At 40.1% G+C, this 25,972-nt stretch overlaps 1 protein-coding gene across 1 annotated transcript in view; it reads right to left on the bottom strand.

The window, feature by feature from the left end:
* Nucleotides 1-24,164, bottom strand: part of DDC (dopa decarboxylase) — a gene marked incomplete at both ends in the record, with an annotated part of 56,119 nt that extends 31,955 nt beyond the window's left edge. The window contains 5 exons of the mRNA XM_082499570.1: nucleotides 2,844-2,987; nucleotides 6,361-6,495; nucleotides 12,422-12,541; nucleotides 13,212-13,325; nucleotides 23,964-24,164. Of these exons, the coding sequence (XP_082355696.1) occupies nucleotides 2,844-2,987; nucleotides 6,361-6,495; nucleotides 12,422-12,541; nucleotides 13,212-13,325; nucleotides 23,964-24,164 (714 nt within the window). The remainder of the gene's footprint in view (nucleotides 1-2,843; nucleotides 2,988-6,360; nucleotides 6,496-12,421; nucleotides 12,542-13,211; nucleotides 13,326-23,963) is intronic.
* Nucleotides 24,165-25,972: the final 1,808 nt, after the last annotated feature.

Here is a 25,972-nt window from a genome sequence, read left to right on the forward strand (position 1 = left end):
TCTGTTTCAATTTCTGCAAAAGTATTTTGAAAGAGGCAAATGAACACAAGTCCCAACTCAGAAATAAAAGGAAACAAAAGTAGAGGTCTGGGTACACTAATTGGCAATAGCCTTCACGGAACAAAATGATATACACGTTACTAGTGCTAAAAGATACTGATGGTGGATAGGATTTCAAAGATGCATTTTAAAGGCAATGCCACTCCCACAGAAGGCTGGCTGCCAAATCCTATGTATGTGAAAGGCAAACCTATAATTACCAGATTTTCGTAAATGAAAGAACTTGTTTCACGTCAAGCAAATGCACCCCTGATTCTCCACTCACCTCTATAAGCAAAGCACTTCTATCAAGTTTGGTATAATGACTCCTCATTTATACATTAAATATAAGAGGAGGATCACGCCTATAAGGCATTGTAATTTGCCTGTATTTTCTTTTTAATCCCCTACAAAACTTTTTTTTTTTGCTGATAAGGGAGACTATATCAGCTTGGATGCAACCAAGATCTCTGCATTAGGAATGATACGTCTACTGTCTCTTCAGGCAGAATTTCTTCTGTTAAACTTTTTGCTTTGATGTTAAATCACTCCCCTTAGTGAAGGATCAGTGAATACAAGGAGACAAGGAATAAAGTGGCATAAGGTGTTTCCTTGGCAATGTGCATATCTTTGTCACCAGGGCAAAATAAAATAGCACCAAATTACTCAAGAACAAAAGAAATGGAAAGGCTTTTGAAATCTGCAAGCCAGAAAAGGGAGCACAAATACAGTGTGCATGGACTGCTGCTCAGCATGACAGAGAATTAACACACCTTTTGAGTTAAGAGGCCAACCATAAGGATAATGAGATCTAGTTTAATCTAAGCTGACATGTTTTATGTATACAAATAAATGGAAGACCTGGCACAGGCCATATTAACTCAGACTGAGCCTTTACTGGCTTTGAAAGCCTGTTTTGCACAGCTAAGCAAACAGATGAAGAAAAACAACAGTTAAATCACCCTTTGTAAAGGTGTCACTGAATGCATAAACCAGAATTTTTTATTTCTTCTTGGTACACAAAGATAAATTAATAAGGGATGAATATTTATGAGAGGCAAGTTGCATTTTTTTGTTAATGGACAAAAGATGAGGAAAAAACACGTTAAATTTTTCATTAGAGCACAGAGATGTGATACAGTGCTGTACTTCTAATTGTTTAAAATTAACAGTAAGATAAACAAGTAGAATCTTATACAAGATATTATGAGCTGGTACCATATAACAGGCAAATAAAACATGCCTTATCACACATCTCCACTTCAATACACGCAGCACACAGAAGAAAGTTCATTTAGGCAGCCTTTTAGATGCTTTGTTTCTCAGCCATAGTCATATTATACCAGAAAGCAATTGATGGGATGTGCTTGGTCATCTCAAGGACTTGCTAGTTCTAGGCAGGCTAGAAATCAGCAGCATTCTGCAGATATGAAAAACACTTTTCACCCTATTCATCCTCATACGACACAAAACCAGACACTAGGGGTTAACAACAAGTAAAAACATTACATTTTCAAAAAAGTTTGGTGAAATTTAAGCTTCTTTGTCCTATTTGACACTTATCCATGACTATAAGCAAGCTTAATCTGCTAATTCTTCTAAAAACATTTAATAGAAATTTAAGTCACATTAGCCCTTTTCAAAATGTTACCACATGAAAGAAAAGGAAAAATCGTCAAGCACTTTTCTGAAAAAATCATGATATATTTTTGACTCTCTTAAAAAAAACCACATTTCTAAAGTTCTCGGTTTCTAAAACAGTTCTTTTTCCCTCCCATTTTTGTTCAGTGTAGGCCAGTAAAAATATATTATTGGTAGCATGTTATATCCCTTTATAGATCTATACAGATCATGGTCTATATCAAGTTTGTAGAGGCATAATACTTGGAAATGAGCAAAAAATTTGTTGATGATGTACAAAAACTACTACTCCATGAAAAAACAAATGGTAAAATCTTGCTTTAACTTGAAATAATATGTTGTTCTGAACTGACAGGAGGAGTAGATGTGATTCAATAAGCAAATATTCTTTTTGATCAGGTACTTAAAGTAGAACCAAACTTTAGAATTGTATCCAATCTAACACTGTTCTGTGTCAAAAATTGGGGGATTATGAGCTTTAGCTACTGAGATATAAACATTTGCTTTTGCTGGACTGCTGTGGAAGCACGAACTTCCGGAAAGGAAAGTGGACATATAACAAGAAATGATGACACCTTAAGACTTCCACAGCTGGATTCCCCATAGCTCATCTGTTAGAGATAAGTCACATACTCATACCTGTCTGACAATGTCTGACCTTGCTGATCTTTGGGGTACATTATGGAGGTTGACTTCTTTGCTAAAGTAGTGAGGAGGAGAAACTATTTTGTCTTAAAAATACTTAATTTTGAGGTTCCATCATTTAATTTATTGCCTTTAAACTTGGTTTATGTGCAAGTAATTTAGAACCTGAAAAAGAAAAGTATACCTTTGTAAAAGAGGTGGTTCAGAATGCAAGTGTTAGGAGATTATAACATTGCAGGATTACATGCAACCACAAAATTCACCTCAATTTATTCAACTGTCCAATATAACTTTAAGCCCTTTTAAAACATTATTTTTGCTGAGAAGTGCAACCGACTGCTCAAATGACTTCCTTATACTGCACAGAAATGTGCGTGAAGAACACTCATGAAACCTGCCCTAGTATTCTAGCTAGGTCGCCTATCGATCCCTTTGTTAGGGCTGAGATCATCTACTCATGTCAGAAATAGCTTATCAGAAGCAATAAATCCACTGATTAACTAAAATCCAGTACTCACAAAGAATGGGATAAGACCAGAAGCTTTGTCTTCGTCCAAAACTTTCTTTAGGGCTGAACCACAAACACTAAATGTATCATCTGAAGAAACATTTTTAATCTTCACACCACCAATTAATGCAGCCCTTTCCACTGACGAATGAGCCTACAAGGAAACGGGCAGGTTTTAAGACAGATACCTTTTATTGGAATGCAAGTAGTTCATTTGCATTTGAAAATAAAAAATAATTTCTTTCAAGTAAAGCAACAGTTGAGATCCTGGGACTATTGCTGGTACGTAACAGATACATACCTCTCCCTCTTTCAGAGAGACAGACAGACAAACATACATACATATACACACAAACACAAATACACTAATAGAAACCCTGAAGTATTCTTCAAACCATTGCCACGGCATCATTCAGAAAAGAGTTCAATTAACCTTAGTGAGAGCTTTAATTAACATATTCACAATTAGGTAGGATTGATTAAGAGCTTCAGGATTTGGCTCCAAATCAACCAAAAGACATGCAGATAATCAGCTTGCCTGATAATGATTCAGTTGCTCACTGGCATATTTTTATGGCATACACCTTTGCTGAACCCTAAAAAAATATACATCATGGTATGGTATAGACTGAGGTATTTTCTTACATTACCATTTTTTTTAGACTACCTACAGAATAAATAGTGGTTCAATCATTCATTCATTTTGATAGACCATTAAGGTTCATTCCTAATATGTTATTTTATTTATAACCCATTTTATTTGAATTCCTCTTAAATAATATTTTTAGGACATAAAGTAAGTCTCCGTAAATAAAAACAAAGATATCACTAAGAAATTCTTATAAATTTGTGAAGTACAATAGTATAAAGACTCTATTAACAGTAAAAGGTATGTTTAGCCACAAAATACTCTCCTTTAGAGCATAACTAAAACCAAAAGAAGTTATTTTACCTTCCACTTTCTACAGTTTCATTAATCATCATTAATTTGAAAGGAAAAATTCCTCACCTTTTCATATCGTGATTATTTTAATTTATAATCTCCATCCTACCCTTGTTTGTTCTTACTAGTGCCTACAAGAGCATTTACTAATTCTATTCTAATTTAGCATATAATGACGGGAAAGATTAAGCCAAAATATAGGTTGAACAAGACCAGATGAAGATAAAGTTTCTGCCTTTCAACTTCACGTATCCCTGGAATCACACATTTTAAAGGCAGATTGACTATTAACTCGTATCTCAGCAGTGCCTCTTGTTAAAGTACCTTGGCAAACTAATTAGGCACCAGCTTAAGAAAATATAGAAGTCTAGACTTGAAATATAATTAACTGCTTTTGAAGTGACAAACAATGTGTGTACCATAGCAATACCATACTTCATTCAAGTGTACAATGGCAAGAGGTATTTTATAAGTGATTTATGCAAAAATTGTAAATAAGAAAACTACAATAATACATTGACGTTGTTAGCCAGTCAGAACTTCCTTCCTCAAGCCTCCAAAATTGTAGTAACGCTCTATGATAACTACATCCATTCACAATCTTAAGGTTAAAACTGCCAAGATGCTTTTCCATTAGAACAAATCTTTAGTGACCGCTGCTCCATGGAATTCCTGGTTCTCAGCAAGGTACTTGGGAATCTCCCACTATCCTCAAGGAGAGCAAGGAGCCAAACAGAGATCAGTGAAATGAGTGGGCTTAAGGTAGACAAATAAACATGGCAAAAAAAGGCTGATGAAGGAAATGGCCTGAGAAAATTTATGAATATCAAAAAAAGTACCCTGACTTCTGTCCTGGTCCCAAACAGTCAGATGTCTACTGTCAGGAGTAGCTGGATGCTCCTCTCAGCTCTCATGTCTCACATTCAGTATCCCCTGCAAGAGTCAGGATAGCCCAGGCACTACAACAGACAGGGATCCTCTTCTGTTGTCTCCAAACCCCCAAGCAGTTATTTGAGAAAGCTTTGTTGCCAGTCCTGCTCTGTACTCATTAACACAAAGCAAAATTATTTCAGTTGGATAACAATTTTCGCAAAATGCCAAGAAGCTAAAATGATACCCCAAGATATATGAGATCTGCTCTGGGTCTCCTGACCAGCCAACTCTTTACCTCCTTCCTAATACATTCTTGCAGCGTTATGCTCTGTCGGTACATGGTTTTCTCTCCCACAGAAAGGCTTAGGCTTACTTTCTTTTGTGGATTATTGCCTATGAGTCACACAGGTCTGTTCTTAATGCAGAAGAACCGGTGAGCTCTGCAACAATCTGCTTTGAAAGGTCAGCGATATCTTAAGGCAAATCCTTGTATAAACATAAGATCCTCTGACCTTCAGTAGGCAGAGAGGCCTGTCAGTCCTCATTTCAGGTCAGCCACTTACATGGGACAAAAAATGAAAACAAGTAAAAGGTTTTGTGCATCACTGGGTCAGAGTTTGAGCTCTGGGACTGGCGGTCTGCGCAGCACAGACCTTAGGGTCCCAGACAAAAAAAAAGGACAAATATCCTTTGTCCCTTTTGAAAACAGTTTTCTTTCCTCATATTTTCTGGTCCTGACTGTTCTCACCCTACAAGTGTAGTGCCTCTTCCCACCATCAAAGAGCAAGTGTACTTTTAACTTGTTCTCCAGTGCTTTTTAACATACAGCTAGTAGTAAATTAAGGTACGCCTGAAATCTGGGCATTTTGTTCTGCATAATCAGATATTACTTTAAACTAAACACCAAATACTAAAGAAGTTTCTTCTATCTCATTGACATTAAGATAAGAAAACGTCACAGCTATTGAGAGAAGCAACATTGCTTGGCCCTTCAGTAGGATTAGTGTGTCAGAAAAGTAAGAGCAGCAGAACTCAGAAGACTAGAATTTGATTTCATTAACAATAAAAGCCTCTCATGGTCCTGGCTTGCTGAGAATTTAGCCTAACATAGCCTGCTAAATACCACTCACAGTCAGAAATCAAGGATTATGTTTTCTGTTTTCTCAGAAGATTTCTTAGCTGTATGGATACATGGATATATTAGGATTTTTTTTTCTTTTAAAAAATAATAATGTTTTAGGCTTCTTCAAATACTATGACCAATTTGCTTTATATTCATGCACTAGGATTGTCTGTGTGCGTGCACCTGCACCCATGCATGCATACAGGGAGAGGATGTATGTGTCTTTGTTTGCACATGTGTATGTAGGAGGAAAATAATGTGTGCACATATGGACAAACAAGCCTAGATGTAACAAAAGATGGTCTAGACTTACTCAATACAACTGAAATGAATTCCTTACTCAAGTATCTTTATTTACTTCAAATGAGCTCTTTTTGTAAAGAAGCAATACTTATATAACACTGACCTCCAGAAATTTATTCTTTCTATTATGGTAGCATATGTGAGATTCCAGCCCTCTTATGACGTACAGTAAGATTTAAATAAGCAAGTCCAAATAGTCACCAATCCAAAGTCACCTGCGTACTGAGATGGCTGAAATTGTTAAGCAGAGAGCCCATGTTTCCATGTTTTTGAGAGGTAACTCACCTGATCAGAAGTATAGGCCACCAGCCTACCCATGATGTCTACTTCTGTTAGCTCAGGCTTTTCTGACTGCACCCGTCTGATGGCTTTTGTTCTTGCAGCAAGCAGTGAAATCAAGGTGGCCTCGCTCGCACTTCCCTGTGGGACAAATTGAAGGAAGGTTCAAAAGAAAGACTTTTCAGAAGAAGAAAAGCAACATTTTCTTCTGTATGAATCTGCAAAATTAACAGAAACTGCATATGAGAAACTGTGCAATCGCATGCTTTTCAAGAATATGTGTTACAGCAAGGGAGGAATCTCTATTTGATCTTGGTCTCCTCCGTTCGGATGCCTCTGTCTGCTCTCTTTAATCTCTATGCTTGTTTAGTTTAGGCACCAGCCTTGCAATCAGTGCTAGAAAGCTGGATCCACAGACTTAAACGCATATGAAAAGGCTCTTGAACCAGGCACCATTCGTTAACCAGCAACAATGACAAAGTAACTGTTGATTTCTGTTACTGTGGATTTCTGCACATTTAACTTCCATCAGAATCTGACTGTCAACTCTCATTTCTATCAAACAACATTCATAATTATAACACTTATTTAATATTTAGAGGTACCCTAGGCAAGTCAATTATTGTGGCTAAAAGAGAAAAAACACTGAAAAAGCAAAAAAGCTATGATTCAATATAGCTAACTGAATTTTAAAGTATTAGTTATGTACATTTTCTTCATCAAAACCACACAGATGAAAGGAACAGTCACACACTATTTCTGAAGTGCCCTTTGACTCACAAAACATGAGTTTAAATTTTGTCTTGGATGCTCTGGGACAACAAAGGGGGGAATTTTTTGTATTAATTGATCTTTAAATTTTACAAGAGAATATAAGTTCCCACAAATTCTTTTTATGGTTTTCCTCTAGAACAGGCAGATGAAACATGCTCTAAACTTTTCTTTTAAACTGTAAGTAACAGTTTGTAAACACACGTTCATAAATTTCAACGGGTTTGGGTTTCTATATGCAAGATAGAGCTTTTAGGTACTTTCAAAGTTGAACAATTGTCATGTGAATCTTCCTCTGTCAAGCACAAAACACTGCAATGACTACAGTTACTTATATTAATAAGTATGTCTCAGAAATACCCCCAGTGTCAACAAGTTAATTTTGCAGTGATGTTTCTTACCCTGTACCAAAACTGTATCATCTTCCCTCTTCTGAAGACCTGTGTATACTTACTAATTACAACCAATGTTTAAATATTTGGGAAGTTTTATTTCTTCCCTGGAGGTGTACCTGACCCTACAGATTTCATACATGAGAATGATCCCTGTGAACTCAGACTTTCTCCTAATACTGAAGTTAGCTGAGCTATTTATATGAGACAAAGCTGCCTTCTACACGTCAACATCCCAACAGTGAGTGAACTCAATCCAGCTGAAATTCAACAGCCTCATGAATGGAGTAAGCAGGAAAAACATTTACTAAATGCATTTCCATGATGAATATATTTTATCTGCCTTTCTGGTGGTGTGGGATTTAAGGAGTATAGACCCCAGGTTCTGCATCAGAGCACAAAGATGAGCTGGGGGCAGTTTTGTGCATTTCTTATAGCTGCTGCTGCATACAGCATTATGGCAACGGAGGGAAATATTACAGATACAGAACAGTACAGGAAAACAAATATCGCTCCTGGGTCAAGTAAGGTAGAACTTCCATGTGGAGGCAAGGGCTGAAGGAAATTCTGTCCATTAATTACAGAAAACATAACTCAGCAATCTCCCCATTTAATCTTATTCTGCATATGGTCTGTAGCCAGATACTCAGAATGTACATCTGAATATCTAAACACCAAGAAATCATTCCTGTCCATAGTTCTCAAAATGCATGATGCAAGAGTGTGTGCACCCAATTATCTTCATCTTACACATAAAGAACTTTCAAGATCTGATTCATCAAAAGTTAAATATTTGAATAAAATAATTGTTTAAGGTCCCTTAGTATTCAGCAGAGAGAGGTAAGCACATCCAGAAAGCAGTAATTCGATTTATTTTAAGCAAATATTTTGGACTAAGATAAATGGTTCCTCTAAAGGTACCTTCTTGTATGTTCAACTTTATCTGACAAAATGTGAGATGAATCTCACACAGTGTAAGTTTCCTGATAAGAAACTTCTGTCATCGTGTCTTTGTTAGCAAAACTATTTCTGCTGTGCTCAGCACGATATTATCTAAGTAACAGTGAAAAAAATACCCATGCTTCCTGACAGTCCTGTGAGGTAGAATATAATGACTTGTTTTACAAGTCAAGAACATCACCTATTACAGTCAAGAAATCACCTATTTTCTCAGAAGTTTTTTTTATTGGGTTTTTGTTTTTGTGGTTTTTTTTTTTTTTTTACAAACAGTATATAATCTTCTAAAGAACCCCACATAATCAGAAGACTTGCATAATGGGCCTATACTATCAGAAAATATTGCTTGAAATACCCTTTCCAGCAATTCAGCAGATGAGAATACTTTTCATTTGTGCAAACCACTGCAATTTATTGTGATGTTCAGGTAAGTTATGTCCTCATAATGAAGTTGGGCAACATAAAGCCTGTGTGCAAGACCTAATTCCATCTCGCATCGGGCCAGTCTCTGAAAACAACCTTTCTAAACTTTAGTTCTTCACAGTAAAGTTAGCTCTAGCATCCTTGCATTTAATATGTGGGAAATAATACTATTACTTTTATTAAAATAGATATTTAAGGGGATATGTGAAAATCTTTCAAATATATGTGGAGAAAACAGCGCTTTTTTTCTTCTGCCCTGGCTGGGCAGGCAAATGACTTAAGCTCAAGAATAGCCTCAGCTTTCTGAGGAGTGCCACAAAATGTCTTGGCATCCTGGCTGTTCATCCAGGCTGGTGTGTAGCCAGTGTATACAACAGTTCTTGTATGAATTTCCTTATACAGGAACAAGGATGAATGGGAAAGTGCCTGTTGAATCTTGCCTCCTGATATAGAGCTGGTACATAGCCTAAAGGCACCTGAATCCAGCAACCTGGAAATGCTTTTGGATGTCTCATGATAGATGTAGGCTTTTTCACCTTCCCTCAGTTTCCATAAGTCAACTTTTTTATCCTGAAGCTTACAGTGTTTGCAGAACCTGGTTGATAAAGTTCTTCTATTCACTTTGCACTGAAGTCTTGCACTAAATATTTTTGAGGAAAAAATACCTTTGTTCTTGAGCTACTTTGCTTACTGTTATTGTTCGAGGAATTCACAACAATGTATTGTCATTTAGACTATCATTCTCTAACCCGATGACCCCTCCCCACCCAGGAAGGGGAATCAGGAAAAACAGGGAAACCTGAGGGTTGAAATATAAACAGATTTAATAGAATAAGACTAAAAAATTAACATTAATAACACTAAAGAACCAATATTGATCCCGATACCAGTATAAAATACACAAGGAATATACTCAGCCAATTCTACCGGTAGGAAGCTGTGCACTCCCAGCAGTGGACAGCAAATGTAGGACACTACGAGCACTACGGCTTCGGGAGGGAAGGAAGGACTCAAGGGTCCGGCACTGGGGCAAGAAGTTCTCAGGATAGCAGCCATCAAGGAATAGAGAAACTCCTCAGCAAACTTCTTCATTTATCTGAATGTGACGTTCATGGTACGAAATAATGCTGTTGGCCAGCTTGGGTCAAGTGACCAGGTCTCATTCCTCCTCATCCCTGCACCTGGTGCGCTCGAAAACACTGAGACTTTAAACCTGCATACCATAGCTGGCTATAAAGTAAATATTTTCACAAATTCAGGCTCTAGAGTCTTCTAAATATGCAGTTTTCCCTAGCATTAGAAGAGACTTTACTGCAAAGTAAAATTACTGAAAGAGAAATTAGTCCTGTATCGCTCAAACCAGGACACTAACTGACAAGAAAGACAAATCAGCAGTGTTCCTAGCCAGGCCAAAGACAGGCTAAGTCTCATTTTGTTGCACCCTTAAAATACTTGTTCTTTGCAGAGCAAGGAAACTCTTTAAAATTCAAAGGTGGTACACTTTTCAGCAGTTTATCTAGAACGAACAGTGGGATATGAGCTTTGGGAAGAAAGTTGCTTTCTCACTTATTTTTAAAAGCTGTTTTTTTCTCCTCTTGAATGCTGTATTCTGCATTAAGCGAAGGATGATGATACCTTTCCTTTTACTGCAAGCAAACAAAGGTTGCCATGGCAAGCAGGCTCAAGAGGCGGAAGAAATATCAGCAAGAGCTGATGTTCATGTCCACCAGAGATCTGAACTGAAATTTTCTTTCATCTTTTGCCATTTTCAAGTGTCATCCAGCACACAACAACAAAGTGCTTCATATTGACATAGACTTTCAAATGTAATTAACAGCCAATTTTCACAGGCTCAGTTTTACCCAATACCACAATAATTACTTGGTATTTACCAAGAGAATGACTGGCACTTTCACACGCTCATGTTGTCTTTGCCTCACGCTCTCTTATTTGTGTCATTACTGTTTCAAGAGTAAGACAAGAATATCTGCAGCACAAATTACTTCATCGTAAGCAGGAACACAGAGCACTTTTGATTCTTGAAACTGACTGGTTTCTGATGAAAATTATGGGCAATCCAGCATTGTCAGCCTGGAAGGGCAATATTTCCTGCTGATAACCATCACGCATAATTGCTTGCTTTCACTGGTACAAAATAAATACTGTTAAGACACATGACGAAAGCTTGATTTCTTAAGCATAACCCCCTCCCTAGTAATTGTAATGAAAAAGATCCTAACAGAGCAAGCAGATGAGTAAAGAGTTATTCTGGAAATACACCCACCTAGGAGAATCATAGCAGTTAGATTAAATTCATACTTGCCTAAGAAGATGTTGGGAAGAATTCATTGGAATATGCTGTAGGCATTTGCAGTTGAGATGGAAGAAAGAAGCCCCCACTTCTAGCATGTAATTCACATGTGGTTTAGAAGCCTATCTTACGATAAAATGGATTGCGCCCTGGCCTCCATTGACCAGTCTCCAGAGATTATCAAAGGAGCACAGAACAATAATTTAAAATTCAGTCTTTTTCATAGTAGAGATATGTTTTAGTTAGATTAATAGCTGTGACCAGAGTCTGCATTTGCAGAAAGGCCTTGGCTGACAAACAAAATAGCTCTATTATGCATGCAAGTTTGCCCATTGATGATACATTCATTATTGTACAGATACTCTGTTCAGACATTGTAGTCTTTCATTAAGTAGTCAATGTCAAAGTTGTGGGGTTTTGTTCTATTTTGGATACTACAGTGTAGTCTGAAAATTATATTATCTACTGATAGAACCATTTAGGTTCAAATTTAAGCAGCTCTTCATTTTATTTTGATATTCCAATATTTCATTTTGTTACATAAGGAAAACTTCTTAAAATAATTTCAACTTCTTTGACGAAGACTGATAGATTTTCTACTATGTTCTCTTATTTCTACTTATAGAAGATTCTCTCCTATGTTCTTAACCACTGCTTGATCTCTCAGACTTTTTTTCTGATAAAAAGGAAGTCTGTTTTGGAAACTGACTGAAGTAAACAATCAAACGTGTCTAAGGTGGACCTCACAGAAGCCTTTGTAACCACTTTTCATGATGCTGTACTCAAAATCCTCAGATATATTTGTTTGAGAAGTTTTTTTCTATTTTCAGCCATGAAACATTGCTGCACATTATTAGTAAGTATCAGCTTACTTCACTTGATCAACAAAATAGAATTTCCATCCTACATGATTTTTCAACATTATGATTTGAATTTTAAGCCTGAATTGGGCTTTTAAGTTGAACTACTAGCTATTCTTCACAGGGAAGAGTGTTTCAGAACTCAGCTGCTCTGAAAACAAAACCATTACTTTCATCAATGATCCGACCCATCTATGGACATTTTCACAGAGTATCAATCTTTCTGAATATATGAAAGGAACCCATGTGGCAGAAAAAATATCTTTCCTTTATTAGCGTTCTGGTATGAAGGTTTTACAAAATCATGAAGTCCACAAACTCATCCCATATTCTTTTTTCATGTCCCGTCTTACCTGAATGACTCCTCCACCTTGGCCATCCTTCCCAGCTAAAAACTCTTCAGGCAAATTAATCATCTTCCCTAGCCAATCCAGCATGACAGTCTCCAGCTCCGTGCAAGCTGGACTTGCGGCCTGTGTTAAAAAATAGAACAGAGGGAATAACCTCACTAGACCATGTAAAGAAACAGGATCCACCAGAGCAAGAATAACTCTTTCTCTCTCTCTGTCTTCTGACTATAGAGGAAGAGACTAGCTGACTAACCTCACCAGCTATATTAGGGGCCTGAAGGCCATTTTGTGCATGTTGTTTCTAGTATTTACTAAAAAAATGTCAAACAGGGCCTCATATAGAACCCTGACTACCAAATATCAGAGCTAGGATTTGCATCTAGCATACTTTTTTTTCGACATCAAGTACCAGTCTGTTTTGAGAAGAGCCCACCTCATATGGATGTGGATATTTTAACACAATTTTCCATTCATCCAGATGATAAGAGAAGTAGCAACACTGGGTGATAGGCAACAGTCATACTACTTAATGAATTACCAATTAGTTTGCACTGCTACCACTAATTCTAAATGCTGGTGATTTTTCAAGGGCAAAACTTCTAAGAGGAAATAGCCTTTTACTATTGGAGTCATTCAGGGTGTCTATGTGAAAACACTTAATTAGTCAAGGAAATTTACCTATAAAAATAGTCCTGTGACTTCACTGCTATTAATCAAGAATGTTACTGAAATGCTTAAAATCTTGGCAAGAAGCACCATTACCACATAGCAGTATATACCACAGTAAACTTACCCAAGAGAAGCCCACACATCCTATTCCACCACACAACATATCTGCAAGAAGAGCTGGGAAGGAAGAGGCTGCAGGGAAGTAGGCAAAAAAGTATGGACTGTGCCAGTGAGTCACCTGCATTTAGGGAAAAGTAGTCATTTTTAACTAATGCAGGAAGCAGAAACAAATTATCACAAAATCAGAAAAGGACAGAGGTTGGGATCAGACAACAGTTCTCTACTACCTGGCTGTAACACAGGATCCCATTTTTTAGAAAAGCTTACCTTGTTTTCTCTCAATTTTTTATCTATCTTTTCCTCAAATTAGAAATAAATTAGTTCTCGCCCCACCTCCCAACAGTTCCAAAATCAGAATTCTCCATTTGTCTTCCTAAGAGACAAGAATTGCACAGGCAGTGGCAGCGTGAGTTTCTGTGCAGGGCACTGTTCTTGACCCTCTGCTTCCAGGGACTGTGGTATTTTTTTCTTTCATCTCTGTCATGCGACTGACTTAGCAAGAGTGTTTTCAGTGCAGCAGAGGTCCACAGAACTCTCTTGCCCACACTCTGGAGTTATTTTCTAATATTCAAGCACTGAATCTGGCCAAAACAGCTTCTCACCACAAAAATGAAACAACCATTCCAGTATCTTATACCTTCTGGAGAAAATTAAATTCTCATCTCCCTATAACAAGTTGTGATTTATGTACAATTCCACTTTATATGTACTAATAAGAGAGAACACCACAATAACTGCACAAATTGTAGTCAATTGTCTTGTAGCAGCAATATTTAGAATTATCTTATGCAATGTCTAAGCAATTTTTAAGGATCTGTGAGATATTTGACAGTGCTTCACAACGCCAATCTAATATAATTTGAAAACAGGAAATGTACGGCCACCCTGCAATGTTAAATAGTAGAAATAATGTGATATATGTTTGGCAAAACCAGCTTTCACAGTCAAGATAAAAGGCAAATTTTAGAAAAAAGTGCTTCTAGAAGATTGGATGGACTACGATCAAGAATTCAGCAGAATGTGTGTAAGATCTTTCCTTGACTGGAAATCCAGAGGCTGCTGAGTTATTGAAGCCTAGGCTTTTCTTATGCCATTTTGTTTTCTTTATTTTAATACTGGATTTCTTCTGTTACAACGGGAGGATGGTAAGAGCATCCTGAGAGCATCACTTGCCTGAGCTCAGTGTTTTCTTACTGTTTTGTTCCACATTCCCACCTCTAATGAATTTTACCTTTCACATTCCCCTCTCCCCAGCCTGCGATAAGGTTTCTGGTTCTGGAGCTAACTCAGGGATCATTGTACTACATTGTTCTATATACTGCAAATATCCTTTTAATTTCCTCTTCTAACCTTCTTCATGCCAACAACCAGTTCTTCTTTGAGTGACATGGTCCACGCTAAGGGGCAACTGTCTTAACTCTTGTGTACGCAATATCAGATCAGGTACCACTTTCTCTGCTGTAGTATACCATATATAATATTTTAGATGCCCCTATCTCTTTCATATGAAACCAGCTCCTGTCCACTACAATTTTCCACTGTCTAAACTAACCCTATACCTGGTATGTTCAAGATTTCACTTTTACTGGTCACTTGGTTCAAACCTGCTCAAATCAGGTATCCAAAGACAAGCTACTGTGAACACTTTTAGCTGTATCTCTTGTATCTGGTCAGGATTTCTTTCTTTGACGTAATAAAGCTCTAGAGCACTTGTGGCAAACACCTTCCTTCACAAATCAGGAAAAAAAAATGGGATGGGACTTGTTTCTTCACAGGAAAACAATAAACAGATTAAATAATAGCCAATAAACAGCGGTCCCTGATAGGACCCACATGCACAGACTTTCACTGACGTCCATAATGAGCCAGGGCTGCCACTGTTCATCTTCCAAGCTCTAATCCTCTGTGATCTGTAAGACTTGTGACATTCATCTTGGGTTAATCAGGTTAAACTGCCTACTTGCTGGGAGCCATTTGTTTGATGAAACACAGTAGATTCCAGTTGCACCACTCACACAACACGAAAAAGCCAAAAGCCCTGGGGCAAGCACAGCTGCGGTTCATCCTCCTGCCTCCCCTTCCCCCTTTGCTTGAAGCAGCTGTAAAATTCATTTCTTTCGCCATGTTGGAACAGACACACTTTGTCAAATATTGCAAAGAGCGTGACATAATTGATGCTTGTTTTTTCAGATCTCTGCTGATAAACAGTGATACACAAGTGTCTTGGGTTCAGTAATTACCACTCTAATGCTTCTCAGAGACATGTTATTTCCCAGATTTCCTCTAAGGATGTCTGTCTTTCTGTGGCTTGCTTAGTCTAAGCAAGAGTCTTCCTTTACCACACACTAAGGACAGCTACTTCAGCTGAAAATTCATATATTAATGGATCCAATGTGAGGAAAATTAGCATCTTCAGTACTACTATTTGCAGTTACAACTAAACTTGATACTTTTGGCTCTAAAAAAGGAGGAGATATATTTCAAGAGAACAAAGCAAGTCTGAGAGAAAATGGTGACTCCCACTGATAGTTTTATATGCAGATCCCTTCCACCTTGACTTCTTTTTCTGTGGAGATCAGAGTTCAGCAGTTGTTCCCTCAGTCCCTGTGTTAATACCAGGAACTTAGCACCATTGTGGTCATTATCATTTAGCGGACTGCCCTTTGAAGGTCTACATCCAATTCCATAAGAAGCTCCATAAATAAGTTTTACCATTCATGAATGCTTGTTCTCCTATAGGGTAAAGACAGCAATGAATACTGCATTATAGCTTTACACAACTAATTGTCCCTTGCTCCTCTGAAGGAACACCATTTTCACATTTTCAATCATCCAATAAGTAACAAATATCTGAACGCAACTAACACAGTAAAGATGTCAACATGAAGGAAACAAGAATCACTTATTGGCCACTGATAGCTTATGGGCAAAACAAGGTTTTATGACCTCTGTCATATTACTTATTTTCTCTGAAGAAGCCCAGTTCCTCATTTATAAAATGGAGATAAGACATTCCCTGGTGAAACACTCTAAAAGCACTATAGCTGAAAACCACTAGATGTACTTACAAATGTTAGTCTTACTTGGGAAAAGATGGGAAGAAGATTAAGGGAAAATATAATACGAGTAGATTGTCCCTATAGCCAATTTCAGAAGTCCCTAAAAATAATTATAAATAATTTTAAAGGTCTCTAAACCAAATGTGAACAAGTCTTCCTATGCTAAGTTCTTCCTATACTCCCTGCCTCCATGTGTTTTTACAGCACCATCATTTTCACACTTCGGTTTCTGTGAGCACAGCTAACAGAGGCAGCCAACAGATGCAGCAGTTCGTGCAGCACAATGCACAGAAGAGGTCCAGAAATGCTGCTAAGGTTGTTGTATGTGGACTCTGCAGTAGTGGTGATGCTCCACAGGGCACAGGCCCCAGCAGCAACTGGAACAAGTACCCCTGGCACATCACAGGTCTCAATCCAGACTAAGCTCCCCAGGGAGTATGAAGCTCTGCAGGCCTGGGATTGCAGGGATGATGGGGCCTTTTGCCAAGGCTGGGGCAGTGCGAGTTGGTCTTTTAGCCTGCAGGAGGTATGCACTGGTGCAGGGTCTGTGTTGCCATGTAAAGGAGGAGCACTAGGAGGTCAGCAGATTGTGCAGTATCATCAGAGATGACAAAAAGGAGATTGAGTGGATCTTTCTTGAGACATAGCGCAAGGTATCTCAGACACAAGAGCCAGAACCCCTAAATGTACCAAAGGCAGGGAAGTCCGAGTCTCTGCTTATTCAGTTGGTAAATGGAGTCCCACAATGGTGAAGGGCAGAAGCTTGCAACTACTGGCACTAGGAAGGCGGGTTCTGCTCCACCTGCAGATCTGCAACTACAGAATAGGTTCAGTGCCCTGATTGCAGGTGGGGTGGGAGCCCTGCTGTGTCTAGTGAAGCACTCGGGCAACCTGGTGTTGACAGCAGCGATTTGGGTTTTAAGACCAGTGGGACCCTCTTTGAGGATCAACTCCTAGGAACAGACAGGATCCACCTGAACAACTGGGGCAAAAATATCTTTGCAGACAGGCTGGCTAACCTGGTAAGGAGAACTTTAAATTAGTAATTATGGGGGAAGGAGACGAAAACCCACAGTCAAGGGAGGAAGGTGGACTAAGTGGGCAAGCAAAGGGTGAAGGGTAATGTGGACAAGAAAGATCATGAAAACAAGACGGGGCTAAAGCGGACCCATCCCAAGTGCTAAAAGGACTGCATTATAGAGGGAAGCTCTCATGTCTTTTCTGGGAAATCAGCACAAATGGGTGCCTCTCTGAAGCACCTGTATGCTAGGGCATGACACATGGGGAACAAACAGGAGGAATTAGAAGGCTGTGTGCAGTTACAGGGCTGTGATCTCACTGGGATCACAGAGATGTGGTGGGATAGTGCACGTGACTGAAGTGCTGCAGTAGATGAGGACAGCTCTTTAGGAAGGACAGACCAGGAACACAAGGCAGGGAGGTGGTCCTTTATGCAATAGAGCAGCAGGAATGCATGGGGCTCTGCTCAGGGATGAACAATAAGCCAGTCAAGAGCTTATGGGTCACAGTATCACAGTATCACAGTATGCTAGGGATTGGAAGGGACCTCAAAAGATCATCTAGTCCAATCCCCCTGTCGGAGCAGGGACACCTAGATGAGGTTGCACAGGAAGGCGTCCAGGCGAGTTTTGAATGTCTCCAGAGAAGGAGACTCCACAACCTCCCTGGGCAGCCTGTTCCAGTGCTCTGTCACCCTCACTGAGAAGAAGTTTCTTCTCAAATTTAAGTGGAACCTCTTGTGTTCCAGCTTGAATCCATTACCCCTTGTCCTATCATTGGTTGCTACTGAGAAGAGCCTGGCTCCATCCTCATGACATTCCCCCTTTATATATTTATAAACGCTAATAAGATCACCCCTCAGTCTCCTCTTCTCCAAACTAAAGAGACCCAGCTCCCTCAGTCTTTCCTCATAAGGGAGATGCTCCACTCCCTTAATCATCTTAGTTGCCCTACGCTGGACTCTCTCCAGCAGCTCTCTGTCCCTCTTGAACTGAGGGGCCCAGAACTGGACACAATATTCCAGATGTGGTCTCACCAGGGCAGAGTAGAGGGGAAGGAGGACCTCTCTCGATCTGCTAACCACCCCCCTTCTAATACAGCCCAGGATGCCATTGGCCTTCTTGGCCACAAGGGCACAGTGCTGGCTCATGGTCATCCTGCTGTCCACCAGGACCCCCAGGTCCCTTTCCTCTACACTGCTCTCTAACAGGTAGCTCCCCATCCTATACTGGAACCTGGGGTTGTTTCTGCCCAGATGTAGGACCCTACACTTTCCCTTGTTGTATTTCATTAAGTTACTCCCTGCCCAAATCTCCAGCCTGTCCAAGTCTCTCTGGATGGCAGCACAGCCCTCTGGCGTGTCAGCCACTCCTCCTAGCTTAGTGTCATCAGCAAACTTGCTGATAGTACACTCAATTCCCTCATCTAAATCATTGATGAATATATTGAATAATATGGGCCCCAGCACCGACCCTTGAGGCACTCCACTGGTTACCGGCCTCCAACTGGACTCTGCCCCATTGACTACGACTCTCTGGCTTCTCTCCTTCAGCCAGTTTGCAGTCCACCTAATTATCTGGTCATCCAGTCCACACTTCCTTAGTTTAGCCATGAGGATGCTGTGGGAGACCGTGTCAAATGCTTTACTGAAGTCAAGGTAGACCACATCTACCGCTCTGCCATCATCCACCCACATCGTTATTTCCTCATAAAAGGCTATGAGGTTGGTCAAGCATGACTTCCCCTTGGAAAAGCCATGCTGACTGCCCCTAATAACCCTCTTATCCTTGATATGCCTTGAGAGGACACCAAGGATAAGCTGTTCCATCAGTTTCCCAGGGATGGAGGTGAGGCTGACCGGTCTATAGTTACCCGGGTCCTCCTTCTTGCCCTTTTTGAAGACTGGAGTGACATTTGCTTTCCTCCAGTCCTCAGGCACCTCGCCCGTTTCCCAAGACTTGGTAAAGATGGTGGAGAGTGGTCCAGCAATGACTTCAGACAGCTCCTTCAGCACCCACGGGTGCATCCCATCTGGACCCATTGATTTATGGATGTCCAGGTTGCTTAACTGGTCTCTGACCCAGTCCTCATCAACTAAGGCAAACTCATCCATTGACTTGACTTCATCTTCATCTGGGGTCTCAGCGGAACAGGACTCCTCAGGACAGCCCCCGACAGAGTAGACAGAGACAAAGAAGGCATTCAGTAGTTCTGCCTTCTCTGTATCTTCTGTCACCAGGGCACCCACCCTATTCAGTAGTGGGCCTACATTGCCTCTGGTGTTAGTTTTATCTGCCATGTATTTGAAAAAGCTCTTCCTGTTGTCCTTGACCCCTCTTGCCAGGTTTAACTCTAAGGAGGCCTTAGCTTTCCTAGTTGCCTCTCTACATCCCCTGACAGCAGACCTGTACTCCTCCCAAGCGGTCAGCCCTTCCTTCCATGATCTATAAACTCTCTTCTTCCACTTGAGCTTGCCAAGCAGTTCCCTGTTTAGCCACACAGGTCTCCTGGCTCCCTTCCTTGACTTCCTACGTGTCGGGATGCTCTGATCTTGAGCTTGGTAGAAGCAGTCCCTGAATGCTGACCAGCTATCCTGGGCACCTTTACCTTCAAACAGGGTCAGGACTGGTGGAGATTTCAAGATGGGCAACGTTCAGGGGGTGTCTGCTACAGACCACCTGATCAGGAAGAAATACATGATACAGCATTCAGACAGCTGAAAGAAACCTCATGTTCGCAGGTTATAGCCCTCACAGGGGACTCCAACCAAGCTGTTATCTGCTGGGCAGACAACACAGCAGGGCACAACCAGACCAGGAGGTTTCTGGAATGTATTGATGATAATTACCTATCACACGTGATGGAGGAACTGATGAGGAGAGACATGCTGTGGGACTGAATACTTACAAACAAGAAAGAATTGGTCAAGGATTGAAAGTCAGGGGCAGTCTTGACTGTGGTGACCATGAGAAGGTCAAGTTCAGGATCACAAGAGCAGGAAGAAAGGCGCAAAGCAGGATCGTAAGCCCAGGCTTCAGTAGAGCAGGCTTTGGCCTGTTATGGGACCTGCTTGGAAGAATCCCATGGGAGACAGACACAAAGAGGAGTGGTCCAGAAGAGCTAGCTGATCTTCAAGGATCCTCCAAAACCTCCTACAAATTCAAAAATGGTCCACCCCACATGCAGGAAGTTGAGCAAGAGTGGCAGGAGGCCTTCACAAAGTAACAATTAGCTCCTGATGATACTCAAATATAAAAACAAAGCATATAAGAAAAGCAAGGAGGGTCAAGTGACCCAGAAAAGGAGGGCTATAAAGACACTGTTTGAGTATGTAGGGACAGGGTTAGGAAAGCCAAAGCCACCTAGAGCCAAATCTGATGAGGGATGTGAAGGGCAACAAGAAAGGTTTCTGCAGGTTCATCAGCATTAAAAGGAAAGTAGGGTAAATGTAGGTCTGCTGCCAAATGGGGGTGGGGAATTGCTGACAAGTGACAGGGAAAAGGCTGAGGGACTCAATGGCTTTTTCACCTCAGTCTTTACTGGGAAATTTGCCTTCAGGAATCCCAGGCTCCCGAGATGCATGCAAAAGCCTCGAGCAAGGAAGACCTCACCTGGAAGAGGATCAGGTTAGGAAACATTTAAATAAACTGGACATATATGAGTCCATGAAGCCTAATGAGATGCCCTCAGAAGTGCTGCAGGAGCTAGACAAATGCCATTGAGACCACTTTCAAATATCTTTGAAAGATTATGGCAACTGAGGAACGTTTCTGAAGGACTGGAAAAAAGGAAATGTTACTTCTATCTTCAAGAATGGCTAGAAGGAAGATCTGGGAAACTACAGGCCTCACTTCAATCCCAGGGAAGATGATGAGACCATAATGCTATTTCCAAAGATATTAAGGACAATAAGGTGATTTGGGCTAGGCAGCAAAGATTTATGAAGGGAAAATCATGCCTAAGCAACGTTAGAGCTTTCTTCAAGATGACTGGCTTGGTAGACAAGGATATCAAGTTAAGACTTTCAATACTGCCCCCCATAACACCCCTACTGATACAGTGATGAAATATGGACTAGATAAGTGGACAGTAAAGTGGAATGAAAACTGGATAAACTGCCAGACTCTTAGGGTTGTGATCAGTGGCATGAAGTCCAGCTGGAGGCCAGTGGTGTACCCCAGGAATCAATACCGTAGCCAGTACTATTTAACATCTTCACTAATGACCTCGACAAAGGGACAGAGTGCACCCTCAGCAGTTTTGCAGATGATGTAAATCTGGGAGGAATGTTTGATACACTGTGTGGTCATGCTGCAATTCAAAGACACCTCAACGGGCTGCAGAAATGAGCCAACAATAATCTCATGAAGTTCAACAGAGAAATGCAAAATCCTGTACCTGGGGAGGAAAAAACCCCTGCACCAGTACAGGCCAGGGATCGACTGGCTGGAAAGCAGCTCTGCAGAAAAGGAGCTGGGGGTCCTGGTGGACAAGCTGAACATAAGGCAGCAATGTGCCCTTGCAGCAAACGAGGCCAACAGCATCCTGCACCACATTAGGAAAACTGTTGCCAGCAGGTCAAAAGAGGTGATCCTGCCCTCTATTCGGCACCGATGAAGCCACACCTGGAATGCTGTGTCCAGTTCTGGATTCTCCAGTACAAGAAAGACATAGATATACTGGAGTGATTCCCGTGAAGGGCCATGGAGATGATTAATGGATTGGAGCATCTGTCATATGCAAGAGGCTGAGAGAGCTGGGATTGTTCAGCCTGCAGAAAACTCAGGGGGCATCTTGTTAATGTGTATAAACACCTCATGGGAGGGTATCATGAAGATGAAGCCAGATTCTTCTCAGTGGCATCCAGTGACAAGACAAGAAGAAATGTGTACAAATTGAAATACAGAAAATTCCACTTAAACATAAGAAAAAGCTTTTTTACTGTGAGGGTGGTCAAACTTTGGAACTGGATAACAGAGAGATTGTGAAGACTTCATCCTTGCAAATACCCAACTGTGCATGGTCCCAAGCAACCTGCTCTAACTGACTCTGCTTTGAGCAGTGGGGGTGGACTAAATGATCTCTAGAGGTGCCATCCAACCTCTACTATACTATGACTTTGTGATTCTGTGCTCGTGTGAGTGTTCAGTATTTAGTATAAACAACACAGACAGAATCAGAGTTACTATAAGAATTGGGATTTACGCACTTGTGCTCTTTGTATCACAAACATTAACAGGAAAGTTTTGGACAGAACATTTCTTCTTCAGAAGGTATCACTTTGTAAAAGTAAATTTATTTGTAGGGCATATAAATATCAAGAATAAATCAATTTAGTTAAGAGGGAACAAGACATGTTGATGACTTAATTGCAATTGAATGTCTCACTTTCTATTCTCAAATGATTCATCTCTAATTTTTTAATTCGATATTATTTTATTGGATGTTCTCAGGCGTTCAAAGCAGTGTTTTCTGTTCTATTCCACAGGCAAAAAATAAAATGGTTAGTATTTTCCTCCAATGAAAAAGGAAAGCAATCACATCTATGAGTAGCAATGAAAGTATTTGCATGTGTTGGACATAATTCTCTTAAAATTCTTATAAATTCTCATAATTCTCACAAGTCCCTAATCTGCACTGATTTAATTTTGTTGGATTTAAGACTTCATCCACAAATCTTTGAGAAGAGTGGAGAGATTTTCATTGACTTCAGTGGAGCTTTTGCCTGTGAAAGGACAACAGGGTTTGCTCCAAGGGAAACGAGATAAGGTCATATTGAATATCAAATATTTACATTGGTCAATGAAAAAGAATTGGTATTATAGTACACTGACTGAACACATTTGCAGAGAAGTGGTTCCATGTCCAGTCACATGGCAATCATATCACCTAGCTATGTCCAGGGAAGCAACCCCAAGTGGTTATTGCAGAGATCCAAAGGAGAGATTCCTCATTAACATTTACTAATAACCCAGTCCTCTTCAAGCTACTTACAGACCTTAGGAGACAAGCGCGTATTTAAAATAAAAACAGGTATACCATGAGTAAAAAAACAAGAAAGACTCAGAACTTGACAAATACCAGATGCTTTGTTTTGCATTGTCTGTCCAACACTGATCTAGCCGAGAACTAATATTTAGGTAGTGTCCATCTGCCTTAAAAGGTACTAGAAGAAGTTGACATTTAGGAGAGTAAGTCAACAGAACAAACACTGGGGAGAATCCTTTCTAGTCAACTCTGTAATAAAAAGAATTTTCCTAAGAGAATTTTAACATTTAAAGATCAGCTTGAAGGAACACTTTAGGCACAGCAGACTAATAAAAATCCCATTTACTTGCTTTGCAAGTAGCAAAAATATCACATGAAATTGGAAGTTATGAAGCTTTGCCTTAACTAATTCAGGGGAGGAAAGGGAATTATTTCCAACAGCAAGCCTCACGTAAAGCAAAAGAATGATTTTATTATTTCTAGCAAGAACAGAAAACATTAGTTGTATAAAGTGTTAAATCATATTTACCTATGGATGTAAAGCAGACTCCTGCCTTCTAACAGCTAATCAGTGTGGGTATTGATGTTTGTAAGGTCTAGCTGCACAGCCTTCAATCCACATTTTCCTTAAAATCTTTGGAAACCTAAATGCAGTATTAAACATTACACCACAAATCCATTTTTCTTACCCCTGGCATAATGATCTTCTCAATGTCTTTAAAGACATCCTCAAAGCTCTCAGGATCCTGGGGTGCACAGTCCGGAATGAGGGGCCTTAGATATCCTGGTTCCACATCTGGGAAGACCTGTCTTTTGTCTATCTTCTCCAGGTAATCTGCAACATAGTCCACCATCTCCTTCCCTCTCTTGCGGAACTCTGCAGCATCCATGGGTATCAGAGTTTAGGACTTATGATCAGAAACACCCTAAAAAAGAAAAAAAAAAAAAAAAAAGAGTCACTTTTGAAAGAAAATAATACTAGTTTTAAACCTGTTATTCAGATGATTTATAGGATGACTCATATGGCCTTTTTGAAAAGACCATACGCTCTTTTATTTCTGCATATTCGGCCAATGCCATACAGTTTGAATTCTGCTGCACTCCAGTATTAGCTGGACATCGTATAGAAGTAAATCACACTTAAATCTTTGATGCCTGTGTCATGATGTAGATTAGATTAATACAGATTGGCTGTATCTTTAGCACAGAAGAGCAGTAGAGGCACACTGATGAAGACTGAGCAACCTGGTCTAGTGGAAGGTGTCCCCGGCCATGGCAGGGGGGTTGGAACTAGATGATCTTTAAGGCCTCTTCCAACTCTAACCATTCTATGATTCTGTGATTCAGAAATCACAGATTTAATCCCTACTGCTGCTGGTTGACACAAGGATGTGGCATATAATCAACTCCCTCCTGCCTTACAAAGAAGAGGTTTAAGGAAATAGCTTGCTGTGTGTCTCTATTATAATCTATAATAACAAGCTATAATAATCACAGTTATCACAGTGATCCACTGTACTGCCCTGTCATTTTATCCACTTCTTGCTTCCTGTCTTGTCTCAAGATTTAGCTCCTTTTCTCTTTTACTGCAAATGCACGTGTTGTGCCATTTACAAAACCTTATTTCTTACCGAGGTTTCAATTAGAATTCACTTAGAGTTGATCTGTACTGTATTTTGTAGCAGGTTGTGAGGAAGGTCTGTCTGGGACTGTCCCTATTTCCAAGGTGTTGGGCTGGAGCTCTAGGTGTGCTTTGAGCTAGGCAGAGACTGTGGGAGCACACCCAAGCTGACGCATGGCTCACCTGAGATGAGCTGGAGTTTGCCTGCAAAGTGGTGTGCAAATCTAAATTCACATTGTTAGGGTACCTGCTCCTGCCATCCTGGCCCTCCCAACTTTTTTACTGTATGCGGCTTTGCAGTTTCAGTGCTCAATGAATACAAGGTTGAGACCACAGTGCCTAAAAATGTCCAAGAGTCTTTATACCCTCAGACTGAGTGAGTGATACTGTTCCTTGGGATCTAGCAAGAAAAGGCAAGTGAAACAAGGGTACTCACTGCTGGTGTAAAGAACTACTACGCTTAGTTCACATACCTTCAGATATTCACTTTGTAAGGAAATAATTATATTAAGCGCAATGTGAATATTATGCAATTAAGAGACAATTTCTTAGGTATCAGCTATTTGTGCTAAGGATTTATAACTGAGGACATCAGTTTGAGAGAAGAGAGACCCTTCTGGGCTTTATTATATTTGAATTAGTATTGTCACATTACAAAAGAAAGACATCATTGATAAACACCACCCTAGAGACATCTCTGCTGCTACAAATAGAGGATCTGGGATTTGTGAGGAGCAGCTGCTGCTGCTATTTAAAAAGGCACGGTGCTGCTGCAGGTCACGAACCACTTGGGAAAGCAAGGATCTGCATAGTAGGGACTTCCAGCCCCCCAGAGAATAGCTGTTCTTACTGCTAATTTGTTAAGAGTTTTATTACTCTCTTCAACCATCATGTAAGTGTTTATTTGGCGCGCTCTATGTCCTTCTGAAAGGGGAATTAGGACCTTTCTCAGATCTTGCTACTAAGTTGCCGGAAACACATTACCAGTAGTCATTACGGTCCTCAGAGGATTCTGGTGGGCAGCTTTATGTGTCATCTGAAAGACTGTGTTTAAGCAAGCAGTTTTGTTTCCACTCC

Source organism: Vanellus vanellus, assembly GCF_965231255.1.
Source record: "Vanellus vanellus genome assembly, chromosome: 2".
NCBI classification, from domain to species: Eukaryota; Metazoa; Chordata; class Aves; order Charadriiformes; family Charadriidae; genus Vanellus; species Vanellus vanellus.